Source organism: Cuculus canorus, chromosome 7, assembly GCF_017976375.1.
Source record: "Cuculus canorus isolate bCucCan1 chromosome 7, bCucCan1.pri, whole genome shotgun sequence".
Taxonomy (NCBI): Eukaryota; Metazoa; Chordata; class Aves; order Cuculiformes; family Cuculidae; genus Cuculus; species Cuculus canorus.
In genome coordinates, this window is record NC_071407.1 from 21,018,178 (window position 1) to 21,040,262 (window position 22,085).

The 22,085-nt window shown below is 37.4% G+C and overlaps 1 protein-coding gene across 1 annotated transcript in view; it reads left to right on the plus strand.

Moving 5' to 3' along the window:
• Positions 1-22,085, plus strand: part of LOC104067910 (transmembrane 9 superfamily member 3) — a 45,869-nt gene that overhangs the window by 20,204 nt on the left and 3,580 nt on the right. The window contains 10 exon segments of the mRNA XM_054070821.1: positions 1,838-1,915; positions 2,844-2,975; positions 3,491-3,657; positions 6,237-6,331; positions 8,894-9,024; positions 17,266-17,405; positions 18,951-19,019; positions 19,111-19,257; positions 19,589-19,672; positions 19,783-19,859. Of these exon segments, the coding sequence (XP_053926796.1) occupies positions 1,838-1,915; positions 2,844-2,975; positions 3,491-3,657; positions 6,237-6,331; positions 8,894-9,024; positions 17,266-17,405; positions 18,951-19,019; positions 19,111-19,257; positions 19,589-19,672; positions 19,783-19,859 (1,120 nt within the window).

Below are 22,085 nucleotides of genomic sequence, written 5' to 3' on the forward strand. Positions count from 1 at the left end.
ATTTTGAGGTGGACAGCACTGAGTAGCTGCCAGTAATGAAAATAATGTTAGATGTTCCCTTAAAATACTCAGAGCTCAAGACTTACCTATGCAGTTCTCTTGGTACCACTGGGCAATTGTTGGGCTGATGCATGTATGATGTTTAATTCAGAGATGTTTTAAGCAGATGCATCTGCCACTAAGAAGCACTGCTAAGAACAAATCCACCAGAGACAAAGTTGAAAGCTATTAATGTTCTGAGCTATTAATCTTGAACAAGGTTGTAGTTTGAACTGAAGAACATTAATATCATTCCTCAAAGTGAGTAATACTCAAGTCTTCAGGTTTTTAATCTGTCTCAGGACTGTGGTGAGGGCTATTTGATCTACGTTTATATGCCACCTTCTATACTGAAAAAGAAAACATCTGTTGGGAAGGATAGTTTCTTGTCTTGTATTTTAAAAAGCTATGCACAGAGAGGATACATTTTTTTCAAGATCACTAAAAATCCTGATATTTTCTAATCTGGGCATGCTTTTGAAAAAATTTAGTGCAGATTTGTGTTTAATTTCTGAAATTGCCTTTAAAAATAAAAATGACAACAATCTTGCAACAATTCTTAAAAATACTTTTTGCTCCTAGCACCATCTATTTCATTAGTACAATTAAATCCATAGCCAAAGCAGACCTGTGCAGTGGAGTAACTGATACAGAGTGACAGCATATTACTGCTGATAGTATGGCCATGAATGCATGTTCTTCCAGCTACTTTCAGAGTTAATTATTGGCAATTTAAGTGTGTAAATTGCAGAATGCTGAGGTCTTACAGATTTTAGGCTTCAGCTTTTAGCTCATATCTTTTAAAATTTTAATGTCTGTCTTTAGGGTTCATCTTCATCCATTTCATCCAGTTACTTTCCAGCCAGCTTGTATGTCAGTTTATGCCCTTTTCTTTCCTATTGGCATCTGTTTTAAATCTGCTCTTCTATATTCTCATTTCGCTCATTTCTGTTAGACTGCATCTTTTTTCTTGGGCAGTGTACTCAGAGAATTTAGATACAGATGATTTCACAGTGCATGGCAGCAAAATGGGTCTTGATTGCCACTGGAGGAGCAGAAGTGGAGTGTGTTGTCATTGCTTAATGAACGCTGGTAATATTCTCCACAAGCCTGTCTTCATACAACGTAGCACGTGGAAATGTTGAGAAAGGGCAGTGTACTGTTGCAAAAATAGTCTTTGAAAAAATTCCACTGCTTTCTTGCACATCATTCTTGAACACATTTAAACATACTTGCTTTCTCTAACGTTTGTTCTGAAACACTGCGCGAATTCATAAGGATTTTTCAAAAGTGTTGCCCAAAATCGATTCAAAAAAAATTATTGTTTTACAATTACGTACTGTGGAAAAAAATATCTTTAAAGTATTCATTTGGTGAAGCTGAAAGATAAGGTCATTAGGTGGAATTTCTTTTTGGCACCTTCAGTGTGTTTATCTTTATGATTTCCTTTTATAATTGTGAAAAGGGTTTGTTGTGTTTGACAACTAGAAGTTTGCATTTGTTTAGTCTCACAGAGACAGCAAGAGCGGAGAAGCGCAGGACTGGTTCTTCCTTGTCCTTAAATGTGAGCACAGACAAGATTAGATCCGTGAAGCAAGACAGCCTGATGTTCATTCTATATCTGACCTGTAGACAGCGGTCTTTAAGGGTACCAGTCCATTCTAGGTTTTGGCAAACCCAATCTTATTGAAGAGAACATTTGAAGTGGATGATTTTTTAAAATGTTTGGGTTTACGCATGTGTGTGTAGCTGAACATGTTATAATCGGCTTTTCAAATGTAAGTTTTTCTCTGTTTAGGTAAAATGGAAGAAATCAGATGTAAAGTTTGAAGACCGATTTGACAAGTATCTTGACCCATCCTTCTTTCAGCACAGAGTATGTATTATTCTGAGACAGCCTTACAAAATGTCCCTTCAAAATGGTTGCTTTACTTCAGAAGATGTCATGGACTTTTTGGATAATGTCTTTGATTTTTTTTTAATGTCCCAGATGTAACAGGCAAGTCTAGGGCCATAAGTTTTAAGTGGTAGTTTTGTTGCTCAAATAGGATGGCTCCAGTTTTTTAGACTGCTTCAGTAAGTGTACAGGCAAGCTTCAAGCCTGCAGCAAATACAAAGCAACTCAAGGAAATATATTCACATGATGATGGGCAGTAATGAAGTTTCTGGAACCACAGCTGTATGACTTTTCAGCTGAATAACTGTATTATGCTTTTTATTGAAGTAAATGCAAAGCAAAAAGCATTAGCCTAAAGCAGTTAGCAATATTGTTTGTGATGATTTTAAGCCTGTGGTTGTAATCTCCTTAAGGGTAGTATACAGAGCTGTATGACTTTCTGAAGTTAGAGGATTTGTATTCTGTTTGGGGCTTGGTCAAAACCAGGAGATGTGCTTGTTAGAGGCAAAATAATGCTGCTGCACATTTTGGTCCTGTGAAAAGCAACCAAAGTTTGTTTTTTTGGCTGCGAGTGTCTCTGTTACTACTTAAACCTCTTCTCTAGGAAGGCAGGAGTACGTCGTGTTGCCTTTCCTTTACCAAGAGAGTGTGTGCAGCCAGTTCTTCAAAGTAAGCTGGTGCTTACTTGAGCTCTAACTTTGTCATGAGCAAGGTCAGCTGTCAAAAAGCTTTGGTGTTTCACAGGCCAGTTTTAGCAGGACTTTTCTATAAATTTAATGTTGACTTACAGTATATTACTTAGCTAGTGCTGACAAACTGTCCTGCCAGGCAAAAAATTATCCTTATTGGAGCTAACTTGAAACACACTTACAGTTCTAAATCTTAGGTGTGTGTTTTCTTTTTGTAGATTCACTGGTTTTCAATTTTCAATTCTTTTATGATGGTGATCTTTCTGGTTGGCCTAGTGTCTATGATATTAATGAGAACTTTGCGAAAAGATTATGCAAGATATAGCAAGGAGGAAGAAATGGATGATATGGTAAGATCTGCATTCACACTTCTTTAAAATCTTTTTAAGGCTTATTGTTTTCTCTTTGTACGTTCATTGTGTTAGCAGCTCTTAATGGCTTTCTTCAGTTGGACAGAAAACTCTTACTTGTCTTCAAAGTGTTACTGGTTTTCTTTATAACATGCTCCTAGGTGGCAACCCAGAATTCTGTCTGTAGTCACTGTGTTAATGTTCATATCCATGCTTAGGTTAAATGAGGTCTATTCTGAGTGTGTAATAGAAGTCTGTGTATGATCCTAAGTGTTTCAGAGGATTTTAGGGATAGAGAGGGAATCTAGTAGATTTTACTGCATCATATGTTCAGATAGTCATTTTTTTGTTTTCTTTATAAGTAAACTTTTCTCCTACATTTGATGTATTCAGGAGACAATACGTGCTTGTACTTTAAGTTACTTTAATAAATCAAACCTTGAATTAATGCCTAGCTTGTGTGTTTGCCATTAATTGTCATGACTAGACTTAAAATTTTTATGTTGTCGTTCTAGGACAGAGATTTAGGTGATGAGTATGGGTGGAAGCAGGTCCATGGAGATGTTTTCAGACCATCCAGTCATCCTCTAATATTTTCATCCCTTATTGGTTCTGGTTGTCAGATTTTTGCTGTGTCTCTTATAGTCATTGTTGTTGCGATGATAGAAGATTTATACACAGAGTAAGTATAATTGTGCCATGTCTTCAGCATAAAAATGCTTAGATAAAAAAATTAATTACCAAAAATACTCTAACTGGCCTGGAAAATTGTTTAGTCTGTGTCTTTAGATCAGACATAGTAGTTCGAAGGACTCTTTTAAATTGTAATGAAACTTAAAGTCCTGCTCTTGAGAGCTGGTCTTCTTTAATTTTACTCCAAATACTTGGGTTTTATGTGATTTATTGTGAAACTAGTTTGTTGTTCTGCAGCATTACAGTAGATTATATGGGAAATAAATGCTGTAAAAGGTGCATATTTCACTCCTGGTTTCATCTGAAGTGAGAAGATATTTCTATATTACTTACCCTGTTTTTCCTGCCATATGCTGTAAAGACTGAAGTAGAAATGTGCTGTATTGTGAATAATCCTGTTTACTGCTAACAATGCATTGCGAGAATGTTGTCCACAGAGACTGCTCAGCCTGAGTTGCATGTGAAGTCTCCAGCAATAGGTGGACTGTGGTCCTGACTGGGGAGAATTCTTTTAAAACAAACAAGTAGTTCTCAAGTTTTAATCTTAAACACGCTACTTGCAGTTCACCTACTTATATTCTTTTATCTGTTAAAGATTTTGAGTGTCCTAGATGGACTTCATCTGTTTCTGTAGTGATTGTATTTTGGATACTGGGGATATTTTTTTTACAAGTGCTTTGTTTTAAGCAATGACGAAATTTCCGATCTGTTCTGTTTTCCATTGAATATCACCTGTAGCTATTGATTTTAACAAGTTGTAATACTTCTGATGTGCCACTAGAGAGAACTCTTGAGTTTGAATTTAGCTGCCATTTAATGGTGTGTTTAAAAAGCCACGCTGTACTACCAGTATCTTGGCATATTTTCATTTTCCATGTGATGTTATTTCCCATTGTGCCCCATGGTTACATTTCTGGATAGAATTATATACACATTTTTAATTGTATGTCAGTCCTTTAAGGGAGGGAAGCAAACCGTTTCAGAATGTTTGTGCACTGTAGGGAAACTGGAAGCTAGTAATGGCGATTGTAAAATGTGTCAGAACAGTAATTCTAAAAATTGTATGTGCACTTAATCTTTTATTGCAATAGGCCTTTACGTCACTTTCACAGTGCGTAACAAAAAAATTGCCCAAATCTGGTGCAGACAAGTCTTACATGTAGGAAAACAGTGATGTGAGTGAAAGTCTGTAAACTAGAATTACAAGAATGATTGTCTGTCAGTGTTCTTCAGGTCTGTTAAAATGTAGAGACCATGCAGGTGATAGCAACTAAAATTCTCTTGGTGAAATATGATTCTGCCAGCTATTAATTTATTAATACTGACTTGTGTTTTGAGAAGCTTTTCCATTAGAATATTTGAAACAAATGTGTAAGTTCAAGCATAGGAAATTTTGACATAATTTTAGATTAATATCTGCTGGTCATTTTTACGGGTAGCCTGGGTTTACACATGTCGCTTCGGACTGTGTGTGGTCTTCTGGGGCTTTGTATATGTTTCTAAATTGTCTTAAGTTAGGAGAAGTGTTAAAATTGGTTTCTGTCTAACCAATAGCTTTCTAAAATTGGAACTACTGCTTATTTTTTAAGAAGCGAATGTTAGCATAATGCTTCTTTAGTGTGTGTGACTAGCAGATATACTTGCTTAGTCTAATTCATGCAGTCATGGAAGCTGGTTGTACTAAAGATTTCTTCTTTGAGTAGGACAGGCATCCAGTAGTGCCAGTAAAATGGGGTCTCTCAGAACAACTAGTTTGAAGACAGTACAGTACAGCAAGGTGGCTGAAATCCTTCTGTTGCTTTTTGCTACCGAAGAGTAGCCGAGGGACATGGGGAAACAGCTCTGTTCATGAATAATATTTATATCTTGTTATTCTTAGATGTAATTTAAAAAAATATATTTGGAGATGGCTTTTGTGATATAAAAGCTTGCCTGTAAAATTTCAGAAAAATCACACCAAAATGAGTACTCCAAGTTTTAATGAGATGATAATTTAAAAATGACTAAACTCCTCTGATTGGTCTACTCCATGCTCATTTGAGGCTTTTTATAGTTTCTATATCAGATTTTCTAATTTTCTCTAAGGTGAACACTTCTGATCTTAAAAGTTCATTTTTGAGAGATGGCAGAAACATCATTCACAGTCTTAGTACATTTTTGTAAATACTGGCCTTCATGTTAAGAAAAGAGGAGCTTTTATCTGCAGTAGTTGAATCTTAATATATATCATGCAAGTAGTTCAGTTCTTTATACGCAAGGTACACACATCCAACTATCAGTATTTTGACCAGAGGTGAGATTTTGTACTCCAGAGAAGATAAATGCATATTAAAAAAGAATGTAGAATATTGGAAGTCTTTCCCCAATAGAATTTAACTTCCCCAAAAGATTTGGATACAAACAATTCTCATTCTTATGCAGATTTTACAATCTAAACACTTTAATATTTTTAGGTAATATACAAATTTTAAGTAACTGCTTCTGCTAAATGTATTTATTTTACTATAATCTTTTGTTCTAATACCATTTGGTTTTCTATTTTATTTTCCAAAATATCGCTTCTTGTAGGAGAGGATCAATGCTTAGTACAGCTATATTTGTTTATGCTGCAACATCGCCAGTGAATGGATATTTTGGAGGAAGCCTTTATGCTAGACAAGGAGGTAAATTGTTTTTGTTATTCAACATTTCCATTAGATTGCTAAATGGAGTAGTTACTATTTTCTGATTTGAACCTGTATGAAGTGTCCTCATGGAATTAGGTCGTGCAGATGGAAGCCATTAAATTCTTAATAAATAGAAAATATTTTGAGTACATATAACTTTCATATTGTTTCCAATTCAGCATTGGTTGCATTTCCTACCAGAATATAGTTGAAGTCTTTGGTTAAAGAGGGCCCACTGTGTCATGGGGTGCATCAAGCACGGCACTGCTAGCCGTTGAAGGGTGGTGCATGTCCTGCTCTGCTCTGTACTGCTGCGGCCCCACCTCAAGTATTGTGTGCAGATTTGGGCGTCACGGTATAAAAAGCTACTAGAGAGTATCCAGTGGAGGGCCACAAAGTTGGGGAAGGATCTAGAGGGGAAGTCGTGTGAGTAGTGACTGAAGACACTCGATCTGTTTAGCCTGGAGAAGAGGAGACTGATGGGGGACCTCATAGTAGTTTACTGCTTCCTCACAAGGGAAGGAAGGAGGAGCAGGCACTGATCTTGTCTCTCTGGTGACCGGTGATAGGGCCTGAGGGAACAGCCGGAAGATGTGCCAGGGAAGGGTTAGGTTGGACATTAGGAAAAGGTTCTTTGCTTAGAGGGTGATGGAGCACTGCAACAGAGTCCCCAGGGAAGCAGTCATGGCGCCAAGCCTAACGATATGCAGGAAGCAGATGGACAACGCACTCAGACACATGGTGTAAATTTTGTGGTTGGAATCAATCCGTGTGGGTCCCTTCCAACTCAGGTAATTCTGTGATTCTGTAATTTAAAAGTACTAAGAGCTAAAGAACTGTTAATGGTAGTATTTAATTGCTTGTAATAGTCTTGTATGTAATTGTTTGACTCATGGTGTCCAGAGAGTATAATAGTCTCACCCTTTTCTGTAACAGGCTGTTAAATAGCTTGTGGTATCTTCTCCAGGTGGCGCCTACAGAGCTGCCCTTTGTAGGTACCGGGAAGAGGGGGATAGGGTTGATTTTTACTAACACGAAAAGGATGATTATACAATCATCCTTTAATTGTGGAGGGGGAAAACTGTTCATAGCACTTTTTAAAGAAGGCTATTCTACTTTCCAGTATGTGCTATGCTTTATACTTTGCAAATTCATTGTGAGTACCAGTAGAGAGACGAGGTCCAATAAAATTGACATAATGGATTTAGACAGGCTGTCTTTGAGTGCTCCCCACTCTGCCTCTGAGTTATGACCAATTACATCCTTGCAGTCCACTAGCTTCATCTATTCCCTATGCTGCAGTAAAAGAGTAATCAATATCTATTATCTTGGCAGTGCTTTAGCAACAATAATTCTGGTAAGTTCATAAAAGAGAACTTGTATCTTTTTAGCATGACATACTTGTTAGTATTCGGTCTCAGCTGTGCTCTTATTCTGAGTTCGAAGATTAGATGTTAATTTTCATGTGGCTTGTGTATAAACCAAGTGATTTGTAGAAAAACAGATCTAGGTAAATTAGTGTTACTGTTACTGTTCTAAAATGTACCATGCTGTATAGTTGAGCCAGATTTGCTTTTTTTTTTTTCCCCTTCAGATCAAACATTTGTCAAACTGTGAAGTGCTGGTTTTGTTGGCTCAAGGTCAAAATGCATATGGTGGTCTTGAAAAGCATATGCGTGTTTTCTAAATTTTTTTTATTTATGGCATGTTACAGTTGCATCTGTAGTGTATTGAATTTAAATATAGGCAGTGTTTAAAAGCATTGAAAGTAAAGGGAATTCAGACAGTGAAAATTCTGAAGGTATTGCCCAGGAGGGTGTTTTTGAGCTGCTTAGGGAGGTCTAAACTTGGTAAGAATTGTGAACAAGTATTGTTGTTCCCTTTATGCCTGAGGGTTAGAAATGGCTTTCCTTCTACCTTTTCTGCTGTTGAAGATGTCTGAGTTCAATTTTGTTTTATATTAAATGCTGTAGCATTTTGCTTTATACCTGGAACAGCCAGATCTTTAATGCATCCTGAATGTATGGAGTCAGCTCAGTGGAGTCAAGACAATCCGGAGCAGGTGCTGCCTGAAAGCAGCTGTAGTGCTGAGTTGTCCTAAGGAGCAGTGCTGAGCTCTTGTGTGCTCTCAGGGTGTAAGCAGGCTCTGCACAGGGCCAGCCCCACTGTCTCTGTCTCTACTAATCTGTGGCTTAATGTATATACTTACGTTTCACACCCCAGTTTCTCTGGCCAGCTTAGTCAGCATAAATCTGTTCTTCAGCTGAAATGTTCTCACACTGTATCCCTTTTCCTGTCTTTTCACCTAGCCTAATAAAGTAATTAATGTGCTGCATCTTGTGAGTTGCCAGGAGTCTAATGAAAGTGTTAGTTGACTCTTGGCTTTTGTATCAATGTAGGTATGATTTTACTTATAATGATTTTTACTTATATATAGTTGATATTAGCCTTTTTGGGGGAGAAGTTGTCAAACACTTAAATTCTGGAGAGCTTGCTGATATACTGTATTTTGTTTAAAAAATTATCTCATCAGTCCCCTTGAAATGTCTCTTATTACAGGAAGGCGATGGATAAAGCAAATGTTCATCGGAGCCTTCCTTATTCCAGCAATGGTGTGTGGAACTGCTTTCTTCATTAACTTCATTGCCATTTATTATCATGCTTCAAGAGCTATACCCTTTGGAACCATGGTAAGTCATTTGACTGGAGAATTTAACCACCACTGTAAACACAAGAAAACTATCTTTTAGTCTAAATACAACTGTGAGTCATAGCTTCTACTTCCTAGAAATTTATTCTGGGAGAGTTTTAAGGTGCTTCAGGTATAGCTCATTTTAGCACAATAACAGCAGCTGCTGGATGCCGACAAGTGTTCTCTCTGCTTAAAATGACACACTTTGTATTCAAGCTTAGTGTTACAACAACACAGGAAGTTAGCAACTTGAATTTTCTTCTGGATGACCAATGCGAACTGGTTATAAGCTAAAATGCAATACAAAAGGATTCCAAGTGAAAGCTACTTCCAAATCAATGCAGTGAAGAAGAAAAAAAATAAAAATGAAAGATTACAATATAAGATGGGAAGTCCTCAGGAGATCTGGCTTTACAAAAATGAATCACTGTTTTCACTTTGTGAAATGGTACTTAGTATGCAGTTATAATATTGTCTGTGTTTTAACCATGTCACTTGAAAAACAATACTGTTTGGGTTAATTTTTCATTTAATCTTGATGACTTCTCATTTCTCCTGGCTTTTGTCAGGATTTTTGTTGTCATGGCTCTTTCAGGTAACCTTGAATAACCCTGTCAATACAACGTAGGAAACAATCACTTGGCACTTTGGCGAGTGATTTGGCATTTCTGTTGAGCTTGCAAGGGATATTATTTGAGAGCAGAATTTTTTGAAATATGTACCATAAGGTTGTTTTTTCCAATTTTATGCAATAGCATTGTTAACTTAAAAAAAAAAAAAACTTCCTGTATTAAGATATTTTAAGTTCTCTTGGGATTTAATCTTTTTTTATAGCTTCCTTCTTTGCATATCAGGTTTTGTGATATGTTAAATTGTTTAGTATTTTCAGAGATGTTTGAGTAGACTTGAATTTCATCTTAGTTTAAATCTGACAAAATAAAGCTTAGTAGCACCAGTTCTGTCTTATAAATGGTATTATTTGGAATATAATCAAATTTAGTATGTTACTGAAAATGCTTCTTAAGAACACATTGCTAAAGAATGTGATACAAATCATAAATAGTAATAAAAAGAGAGGCAACTCTTACTTTCAGGCAAAGGCGTTAAATAATTTTCTGCTGATGGAGAAATCATTGCTTTCTATGTATGTTGCTTGTTGTAGTCATCTTTTCTGGTAGTATTTTTCACTTCATGCCTAAATTCCAACTTTTTACATTGAATTTGTTGTTAGAAAACCTCTAAATGTAATATCATAAACATACTTATAAGCTGTTCACTTAATTTTTCTGGTTTTCTTCTTCAAGAAAACTAGACTAAAATTCTGTCTTTGAATATGTTTATGTTAGTTGGTTAGCACCCCAAGGTAATATTGTATTGGTTTTCCTTCCATAAGCTAGTAGTCATATACAGTACTGTCAGAAAAGTTTACAACATTGATCTTTGACATGTGCCAAAAGGCTTTGTTTTACTGCTGAACAAGCATTTACGATATCACATTTCTCACAGGAATGTTGAGGGAGAGGAATTCTACCTGTGCTCGAGTTTGTCTTGTAAATCTGTTGAACTGATTTGTATTTTAAGATCATGGAAACAGGTACATGCAAAACCAAATGGGAATATAAATCTTCAGAGATCACTTAATTGGGATGTTAGGACTCTTTGTCCACAGTGATTTTAATGATCTCAAGGTTTTATGAATGTGTTTGAATTGTTATGACTATGGCAATAAAACCTTAGTAGAGTTAGCAGACTTTCAGTAGGAGCAGGTTATGAATCGGAAACTTCATCAGAATAACCAACACTCTAATGAATTCAATTCAACTCATGAAGCCAGTTTGTAGAAAGAATTGTTTGAAATTACTGTATTATGCTTCAGGTTGAAGTCCCCGGGAAGCCCTCTGGCTTTATTGATCAGGTATCTTTGTGTCTTTCCACCTTTGTTTTCAATGTAGAGAAACTTCCAGAATGCTATAGTGCAAACATGCTGCTGCTGCTGCTTTCTTGGGGAAATAAAACCTCTGCCATCTAAATGTAGTAGAACACAGGAATTACTTCCTTTACTCTGGCATGTCTCAAAACTACTCTCCTTGATTTAAATTGCTGGCAAGAATTACTACCTCTTCTTGAATACCATAAATCTGTAAAAAAAGCTGAAACAGGGTTGCCAAAAAAAGTCTCTGAACTTAAAAGTTTGCTGAGAGACTTATGCTTAAATGTGACATCCCTTGCTTTGCCCATTTCGTATTGCCTTTTTCCGGTGAACCGCTGGGTAGTCTCCTCATTGTGATTTAATTCCTCCTTCCAGACAGATTTTTCTATGGAATGTAGGCAAGTGCAGAAATGCGGGCAAGATAGTGTCAAAGCCAAGACATCCAACTTAATGCACAGTTGCTGCACCTTTGATCTACCTGGTACCTGCTTTTCCACACTTTGTCTTGAAATGCTCAATCTGATTGGGCTCTTCAGGACCATCATACATCTCATTGTCATTGGTGTCTGTTTAGAACTTCAAAGCTTTGTGCACCTTGTCTATCTCATTCCCAGTGTCTGGAATCTCCTTCTCATTGTGGCAGGGACAGGGAAAATACAAAGCTTGTTTCTGAAATCAGTCTTGGGGCTTTGCCTTTTAGCCCTTTTGGATATACCTGCAAGCTGTTTACCTATACTGTGACAAACCTTCTGTGGTGAACTATACCATGAGCTCGAACAGAGGCTTAATCTCTTCCCTGGGATATCTTTCAGCTGCCCTTCCCTTCAAAATGAAATTAAGAATGTTACAGATATTATTCAAATATGAGAGCCTTTTAAAACTTAAATGTTTTAAAGCTTTCAACTCCCTAAGCATATGAAGGAGATGTTTCTTTACCTCTTCACTTTTATTAGAAATGTTCTTTTGGAGTCCAAATTTGAATTTTGGGGTATTTTGTTTATTATATCCTATTACTGGTGAGCATAGAGTTAGTTCTTCTGAAGGTGTTCTACACCTTGGCTTACCTTCTGCTGTTTTTTTTCAATCTCTCTGGTGTGTTTATTAATCATCTTTCTATTTGGTTGTTTTTGAATTGTATGAAAATCCAGAGCATGGAACAATTAAAAATAGTTTTAAATAATGGCAAATTAAGTGACCTTTCCATATGCCTTTACAAGGAGTGTGGTGGTAGTTCTATACAGAAATAATTTTAAGTAGTGCAGGATTTCTCCAGAGTACAGCATGATTTAATCTGAAGAGACAATCTTAATTCTGGCATTTCGTAAGTTGTGACTGCTTACGTTGTTCTCTGTGTGATACAGGATTTGAAGATTTCCGTTAAGGCTACTATGACTAATGTAATGTTCTGACTGCAGAATCCATGCAGGTCCTATTGAACCATTTAAGATGTACCCTTTTTGTTTTGTTTGAGCAGTAGGTTCCTGTGTGGCTAATGTTTCCAGTATGCATTTTTAATGACTTAAATAAATAAGGTTACACGCATTGAGTATCTCTTGGGATTGAGATCCTAGTGTTTGCATCTTTTATACTTTGTTTAAACTAGAAAAAAGTGTTTCTTCCAACAAATAGCTCAATCCATGCTGCTTTAAGTTGATAGAAGTATCAACTGCTACTGAAAAAGTAGGACCTGATAGTGCCAACTATTTTCAGGCTTTGAACCAGATAAGGAAACACACCTGACTAAAAATAGAAAAAGGTCTAGTTATATACATTCAAGAGGGCACTTCCTCAGATTTGTTGAAAGGAACCGTGGAACCTGTGGTTAAAAAACCTAATTTTTGCTGAAAATAGACACACATGAACGCTTCTGTCTAGATTTTCAATTTATTACGAAAAGCAGAACCCTAGATTAAGAACATAGTTGTAATAAAATTAATAACATTTCATTTAGAAGCTTTCTGTTCTTTTCTTGTTCTGTATTATGTTTGAGCAGATTATGTGCAGAAAATGCTTCACTGTATGGATTTGTTAGCCTTTACATAGGGGGAAGTCTCATGACTGAGAGTGCAGTTTGGTAGCTGACAAGAAAGGTCAAGCTGCTGCTTTGACAGTTAATTTTTATTGCCTTTCTCCCTTGTGCATTAAGCAGTCAAGGCACCATAGCCTGCCAGTAGCTGTTTAATATTAGATGTCCTCATAAAAATTTTAATTATCAACTTTCAATGGAGTTTAATCTGCAGTTGTCAGAAAATTTGAAGCACATTGATATTTTGTATAACAAAAATGCAACAGTCAAAATGAAATAGGTACATTTTAATATACTGGCTTGGTAGAAATACTCATGTAAATTTGTCTTCAGTAATATGGATAATGGAGAGCTTGTTTGCTTGATGGAAAACTAGGATTGTAGTTGTTGTAGATCTGCCTGTTTGCATAATCTGTGTTTTCTGAAGTGGAAGTTAAAACTGTTCTCTGAATTCTCTGGGCTCATGTTACAGTAATAGTTATCTTAAAAGGCTTCCAAAGACTTAACTTTCTTATCTCTTTCTGTCATGCAACATCTATTATTGGGGGTTTGGGTTTTTTTAGTATGTTACTAGTGACCACTGTAGGGAGGTGCTTCTGTGGGAGGGCAGAGCGTGTTGATCCTGCCTTTGTTTCCCTGTTACCATTTGTGGTGGTGAAATGGAGGCCAGTAAGAGAGCCTGAGCTGCTTTCACCTTTGTAATCTCATTCTCTGAGATCTTTAAGGCAGAAATCGCATAACTTCATCTCTTTTTCAGGAAAGGCACTTGTGTACCATAGGGCCCTGTGTTTGCTTCAGTTTGGATTTAAACTCACTGGGTTTAGGCTTTGCCCAGCCTGCATCCTCAGTGTGTTTGCTTTCTGTGGCAACAGGCAATACCTGCTCAGTTTGGGGAGGGAGCAGCATCTTCACCTCAGATCTGAAATTAAGAGGAGCATGCCTGAAATGCAGAAGCTAGAAAAGCTAGTTTTCTCTAGCCATCTCTTGCATCTGGGTAAGACTATGACTGCCAAGAACGAAGAAAGTAATTTTCAGCAAGCATCAGGATAAGCAGGTAGACTACCCTGGAGTCAGTGAGTTGAAAGCAAGAAAGAAAATTCTACTGAGGTCAGCACAGGTTGTGTTGATGGTAAGCAGCAGCTGTTACGTTTGTCGACCTGTTAAGACCCAGCAGGTGGCTGACACCAGGGTGGGGTTATCTCATAAGACAGAACATTCATGTTTTTATCAGTTTGGACAACTTATCAGAGGCAGGTGAGAGTAGGAGGCATTCCTGAGCCTGCACTGTGGTCTCTCCTTGCTTGATTAATTCGGCCTCCTTTGCACGGCAAAATCATCTCAGATAATTTTTAGACTCCTGAATAGCTGCAGGAAAAAATGCACTTCAGTTCTAGCTGGGCTCAGAACATAGCATGTCACTAAGACAGGCAGTCCATTGTTCAGCAAAGCGTGGACTTTACCTAATGTGGCTTACAAGATTTCACTGAAGAGGCTAGCTGTTCTGTCTGAAATTGGTTTAATTTTCAGCCAAATGGTTGAAAGAATGGAAGATGTTGGACCATTATCAGTCATGCTTTGACTGATAAGATAGCGAAACCACAAGCACCCAGGTTTACAGAGAGTTGCCTATTATAAGCATACTGGGGACAGTTTGGCAGTACTTCCAGAAGCCATTATTCAAGAAACCTTGATCTGTCTCAGCTTGTTTTATGCAGATAAATATTTTAGATTTCAAAGTTGCTGCTGAGTCAATCTCTTGGACAACAGAACAGCCGTGTCCTGTGGGAGCAAGTAGGGCCTACTCTTTGACCACTTGCTTTGAAGGCATTTAGCTGTGCAGTTGGTGTCAATAAAATGAGATGCTATTGACTGCATTTTTTTATCTACGAGTGTGCTGGCTTATCAGTAATTAGGCCTGGATAGTCCTTGCTTTGTTCCTGCTCTGAGGTTATATTCTTTCAGTGTCGGTTCCCTGTGGTAGATAAGTTTTGCAAGATGGACAATTACGAACTGTGAAGTTTTGTTCTAGGTGAACTTGGAACCCCAAGCTATTCTTGGACAGTTTCTTTCTGCAGTAAAGCAGTGGATTCACTTTCTACCTCTTATCCCCAGTGAAGGGTAATCTCTGAGATTAGGAGACGAAGCTACAGACGCCTTGATAACTGCACTGTAAAAGACAGTTGTGGCTGGATGAGAGGTACAGATACGCTTTCACACGCTGCCAGTGTGAAGTCTGCCTCAGCCAGGTTTGAGACCTACTGCCAGAGCACTGTGGAGCACCATAGATGGGGGCCATCCTCCACACCTGGAGGTCCTTGCCAGGCAGGAAGCAAAGGAAGCTCTTCTTGCAAATGGAAGTGGTTTCTGAGTGGTCAGCTTGGAAATTTTTTGGAATCTGTCCAGACCTTAATTCTTGAGTGTCCCTTCTACCCACTGTACTTTAATTGAGCTGGGAGGTTTTGGTCACAATTTTAGTAAATGTAGGACTTTCATTGTAGGTTTTTCTTCTTTGATGTTTTTGATACTTTTGTTGACATTTTTCTCTGAAAATTCTCAACTCATTCTTTTAGACTGAACAGTTTTCAAGTGCAGAACCTACATCTGTTAAGTGAGTTAATTGTATTCTTCTGTAATTTATTCTTAGGCAACCTCAGTTTCTTGTCTAAGACACTATACTTGTGGTTTTTTTGAGTAATGGAAGCTGATACATGGGATATACTAAAGATGTGTTAATGGTGTAAAATGTGCTTTATTGTTGGCAAGCGTAAATACAACATATCTTTTCCTTATTTATCATTGAAGCTTCACATTTTAGTGGCTTATAATGTAATTCTTTAGTAACCTCTCCTGAAAGATGTACAGAGCAGTCTGGACAATGTTGCTACTTGTTGACCACCTGTTTGGTGTCCCCCTTCTGTGAAGCATGAAGGCTTGCTCCATCCAGCCCCAAGCAATGTTTTCCATTCACATCTGGCCTGGGCTAGTAATGATATGCAAGTCAGTACTAGAGGGATAACCCACTGACTTCTGTCAGGTGTTGCCTAAAACTAGTGTGATTGACTTAATGCTAGGTTTCTATTGAAATAATGTAGTGCAGCTCCTCATCTCGTAAAGCCCAGAAGTTCTTGCTTTTCAGCTGCTTGCAGTTGATTTCTGCAGATACAATGTTCACAGCCTTTGGTTATCCTGAAGTAACTGCTTCTTAAACAGGTCAGTGTGTGGCTCTTAGACCTGGTCCTCTGTCCAATGTTTTGGATTGATCTACTACTGTGGACTTTGCATCTTGATGGAATATATCTTCGTTGCTCAGGAGGCACCAGGATGTATACAGAGCCTCAGGCGAAAGTGTTTTTAAAAGGCGGTATTATCGTATGTTTTCATAGAGGTCAGCATCAATAGTCAGAAATATGGTTATTGCCTTACAGGCAACTCTTCTGTCTGTAATTATCAATATAAAAAATTTAACAAACTGTCTAATGCTAATTCATTTTGTGCTAAAGAGGTGTGAGTAGAGAACATCTTGTTAAACACTTCAAATAGTCCTGTCTTTGAAGACAGAAATCTATTGCCTTCAAGGAATAGTAAAAATAAAGGTGCATGTATATACAGGAAAAAAAGATGACTCGCCATAAGATTTTAGGGAGGCTGTTCCGTTGGAAAGAACTGCAGTATTGGCTTAACTTTGCTACATTGTGCATAAACTTAATCTTTATATGTAAGTAGGGCCACTGTACTTCTAAAGTGTCTACCTGTGCCTGCCAGTGGTCACTTGTGTCTTGGCAGTCTGTGTTCTTAATTGCCTGATTGGCTTATAGTGGAGAAAATTGAACTCAGAATTGTGATTCTGCCATGGTCTTCCAAGTCTTGTTTGGGTTTCTATTTTTGGATTGGATTAAAAATTTTGCACCCAGCAGTTGTAGTTTTGTGTGCAACTGCCTAAGTTTAAGGGAAACCAACAAATTTGTCTGTCATGAAGTACCATGAAGATTTTAGTTTTTTCCTGTGCAATGTATTAAGTATAATTAGATGAAAACAGTAAAAAAAAATCCGTAATGGTTCTGTTCTCTCGGTTGATGCAAGAAAATATAATTAATGTTTATTAGGAAGTTTCTCAGGAAATAAATACTTCTATTTGATAACAAAGATTTATGCTGACTGATGCTTCATAACAAGAGTATGATTCTACAGAAATAACTACAAAGGACTCATGCCTGTGCAGCAAGTTGGTTGTCTTCTTATGTCATCTTATACCTGTGTTTTTAATTAATATTTTTTACTTACAGGTGGCAGTATGCTGTATTTGTTTCTTTGTCATTCTTCCTTTGAACCTCGTTGGTACGATTCTTGGCCGAAATCTATCGGGACAGCCTAATTTTCCATGTCGTGTCAATGCAGTGCCTCGTCCCATACCAGAGAAAAAATGGTAAAGACAAGCATGAATGTTAATTAGACGTATTCACTTCAGTATGTTTAAAATGACTTCTCAGTTATGGTCATTAAAAGTTTTTCTTTTTATTTAAGTTGAGTTGTGCCTAGAGTAACACCTCTGCTGGCGTTTCCTTAACATGATTTCTCTATTGAATCAAAACACCACAGTTAATAGCTGTAGTACATTTTACAGTCCTGGATCTCTCATTCACTTTTGGCCTGAAATGCTCTTTAGTCCTTCGTGTAAAAGGGGTGGTCGTAACCCAGGTCTTGTGTAGGTATCTTGAAACTAAACCTTTCCTGTTTAGTTAATGCCTCTTAAAGATTTAGGATTGAATGTGTCGTGGAGGCCCATGTACTCCATGGGCAAGCTGAGACACATTTGCAGAGTGATGGTGGGGAGCTTGCAATGCTCTTCCCAATTCTGTACTTTTGTTGATGGCACAGAACCTAAAATATTCCAAGTATGTGGTTTGAATTGTGAATAAGCTTTAATTATTTTTGATGTATGTCTGAAGGGTTGCCTAGTCTCAAAAAGTAGACTTACATTTTTGGAAAATCATGAATGCAGTCACTTTCCCTACTAATTTAATTCTGAGATGGAAGCAGGAAACTATGGTAATGAAAATACTCTCAGAGGAAAAATCAATTAGATTGTTGTTTTTGCTTTTCCTATTCAGAGGAATGGAACAGAAAAAGTGAAGGGGGCACTGAAACGTGGCCTGTGATACCAGGAAGTGCAGCACACTAAGTCTCTTGTTAGTGGTGGTGGTGTACAGCTCAGGTGGTAGGATTTGATTTATATTGTAATCTGTGTCTTGGGCGTCTGATGGATTTTTCTGGATTGGCATGACAGATAAGAAGAAATAAGATGCTTCTCTTGAAGCTGATGAAATTGCACACCGTCAACCTAGACAGGTCTCCCTATAAATAATAGAAGAAGCTGTAAATTAAATCACTGGTTGCTAGCTAGATTTGGCATCGTTGCAAGTACTACACATAGGTCACCTTTAGCAAGTGACAGGTTCATCTGCAGGTAGCTGAGTGTTCATATTGGGCCATATGTTCATGACTCAGTACAGCATTAAAAGTAAACGTTGGTTCTTAACATTATCCTGCTAAATTTTCTTTACACTTCTTGCTGCATTTGTAAGCAACAATAGCATTGAGTTTTCACTGCCTTCATTCAATGCTAGTGGATTGTGTGGGGCTTAATGGCTTAGACCCTCTTTTTGGGTAAGAGAAATTATTTGTGTAGCCTTTAAAGCTGGTTAGATGCCTAATTTTATGGCTGTAGGTAACAGGCATGAGCCGTATGTTTTGTTTCAGCTTTCTCCAAGAATAACTCCTCCTTCTCTCCATGCACGTGGCATCTTTGGGGGAATCTGATTTCTGATATGCTAGTATGAGACAGAAGTGTTCATGTTAGCATGTCTTTTAAATAATTCTCTGTGCTATATTAATTATCTGGTTGTATGTCCTAGTATGTTTAGAAATGAAAGATTTAAATTATCCCTAAAGGGTTCTTAATATCTTTCAGGTTCATGGAACCAGCTGTTATTGTTTGCCTGGGTGGAATTCTCCCTTTTGGATCAATTTTTATTGAAATGTGAGTATGTCAGCTATTTGCTAATATAATTAAAAACTACGGTAATTAAAGTTCAATTACAATATCTGTATTTTTTGTTCACTCTTTTCAGGTATTTCATTTTTACTTCATTCTGGGCTTACAAGATCTACTATGTTTATGGCTTTATGATGTTGGTTCTGGTTATCCTCTGCATCGTGACAGTTTGTGTGACCATCGTTTGTACATATTTCTTGCTAAATGCAGAGGATTACAGGTGGTAAGTATTGCATTATTTGCATAGTCAGCCAGATTGTGAGAGTTTTATAGAAAAATAATATTTCTTCAGTTTAGATGGGTCTTTTGACAGTGTCCCATGTCCACATTTTAGCTGTAGGGAATAAAATCAGTTCTCAGATCCTTTCTGTTCAGGAACTTTCTGTGTATACGTGCATTTGTGAAGGCATGTATGTATGTATGAAAAAAAGAGATATTGAATAAGTCTGTGGAACCGCTACACTTTGTTTTCAGGGTAAGGTTTTAGTTCATTGTGCATCTTCTTGGCTAGACTTTTGGTTAGATATATGATGGATGTGCATATTTTCTTTCAGGCAATGGACAAGCTTTCTTTCTGCGGCTTCAACTGCGATTTATGTTTACATGTACTCCTTTTACTACTACTTTTTCAAGACAAAGTAAGTTGTAGTTTTCATGCTTTGAATATTAGACCACCTTATTATCAAATGAGTGTATTGATAAAAACTGGGGAGAATACCTAGCCTAAATTCCGATCTTTCTTTTTCAGGATGTATGGCTTGTTTCAAACATCATTTTACTTTGGTTATATGGCAGTATTTAGCACAGCTTTGGGAATAATGTGTGGTAAGTTTCAAATATATTGGTAGTTTTCTATTAGAGTTTTTCAGACTGTTATGATTCTGATTTTATCTCTGGTTTTGATGATGGCGTGTGTGTGTCTGCAAGAATACTCAAAAACGCTTATAGTCTTTAAAAAGAATTTTAGAATTCTCTGCTCATACTTGGTCACTACCTAATATAGGAGCTTTCTGTGGATTATGTCTTCTGGTAGGAGTGTAATTTGTGTACTGTGCAGAGAATTTCACCTTCAGTGCAAGCTTGAAAGAGTCAGTATTGGTCAAGAAATTCTGCGAGATTAATTCCCAGCTGAGTCCATGCTAGCATTTTGTTCTGGAGTTTCTACTGTTGCCCCAAGACAAGGAGCTATGTACAGCCACTGAGGCATCAGTGGTATCGCAGTCCTGATGACACTACCGTCTGTATCTTGTGGCATGTATATGTGAGGATGACCAGAACAGAAAGGACCGCAACTTGAAAAATAAGTATTGTAATCTTCACAGGAGAGTGCAGAGTGCCTCGCTGTGCAACCTCATTGCTTTTTAAGATACAGTTTTGACAGATATTTAAAGCAGAACAGTCCTTGGCATGGAGGTCATCTGATGAGTCAAATATACTTGTCCACCTCTTAATGTTGTTTTATTCTTTACTTCATGGCTTTCAGAAAGTGCTGCTTGTTTCTTTTGCACTTTCCTATGAATTTATTTGCTTTTTATGCGTGTTCCTTATTTAGTATTTTCCTTCTTAGCACTGAGTGAACAGTCCTATACTGGAAGGATTTCATTGAGTTAGATACTTGAGACGCATAAGGAGTTGGGGGGACTTACTTTCTGTAAAGTTATATTTCTTGATATCCCAAGAGGGTGGGTAATTTTGCAGTGTTTTATAGAAAGGGGGGGGAATCATCTCTTAACTGCTGAGCACCTGCTTGCCTTTTCTGTCATACAATCTAATCTTGCTTCATGAGGTTCTTGGCACATTACAAGATTTCTCTCTGTTCTGGTAGTCTTGCAGTCATTTTTTTTCATTAATGGGTTTACACTTCTCAGCTCTAATCTTTTCTATTTAAAGTGCTCTGGCTGGTATTGATTAAAATGTTTATGATGCAGAAGCCAAGCTTGCCCAGCAGTTTCTGTAATTAAAATGTTTTTTAAAACGTGGAAACTGAATATTGTCAAATGCTTTCATGTCATGGTGTCAAGGGCACTACTTAATAGAATATTAGAGTAAAAGCCAATTTTTTTCAAAATCAGAAAATGCTTTAACACATTAAATTTTATTTCCCCAGCTCTATTGAGATTTCTTTTTGTCTTTTTAACTGTGTTGGAAGGGAGGCTGTGAGATTTCTTTTTACTGAGAACTCCCATTTTTAGTCTGTGGAGAGAAGAAAAAAAATCCCCTGTCAATAAGTATTTGCCTAGGGAACTTGCTGCCGTTGATGTCTAACAAAGACATTTATGTTAGAGAATTGTGCAGTTTGCATGCTGCTGACGATATATCTCCTGTGAAAAGTGCATAGAGCTGTGCTTTGGAGGTGTGCAACTGGGCGTGTTCAGCATCACACAGTTGGATGTGACCAAACTAGTTAGGGTCCAAGGCACAAGGAAACTTTGTGGGTTTGTATCATCCAGGTCTGGGTTTAGTGCCCCTGGTAATGCCCAGTGAACTCAAATTCCACATTTACTGGGGTACTTTGATCCACAAAGTCTGCTGCCCTCTGCAAACATCTGAGTTCTGGGACTGGACAGTAGGGAGCCTGTGAGAACTTCCAAACCTTTTGAATTCCTCGTGCGTCTCTCTTCATGACAGAAAAGAATATTTATTCCGCAGCTTGGTGGTTAGCTTAGGAGCTGGGTGGTGTAGGAAGGGCTCTTGCAAATACCACGCTTCAGCATCCAGATAAATACTGTAAGTATGATTCAAGGGCTTTTTTTTTAAAAAAAAAAAAAAAAAATCTGCTTAGGAAGTCAAAACTGTACTAAGTGATAACTGGTTTGAAGTAATAGATGTGAATTAATCTTTCTCTGGTTTGTAGTTGCACTTCCTCAGTAGTTGGATGTTTCTGTTTATTTGAAACTTGTTTTTCTTCTGGAATATGTTCACAGTCATTTTTGCTAAACCTCTGTAGGCCATAACCAAGTTAAACACCTTATCAGATTATATTTCTAATAAATAAATAATCATTCCCTTTACTATGGATTTTTTTGTTCAGATGAGCCAACTGTCCTCCAT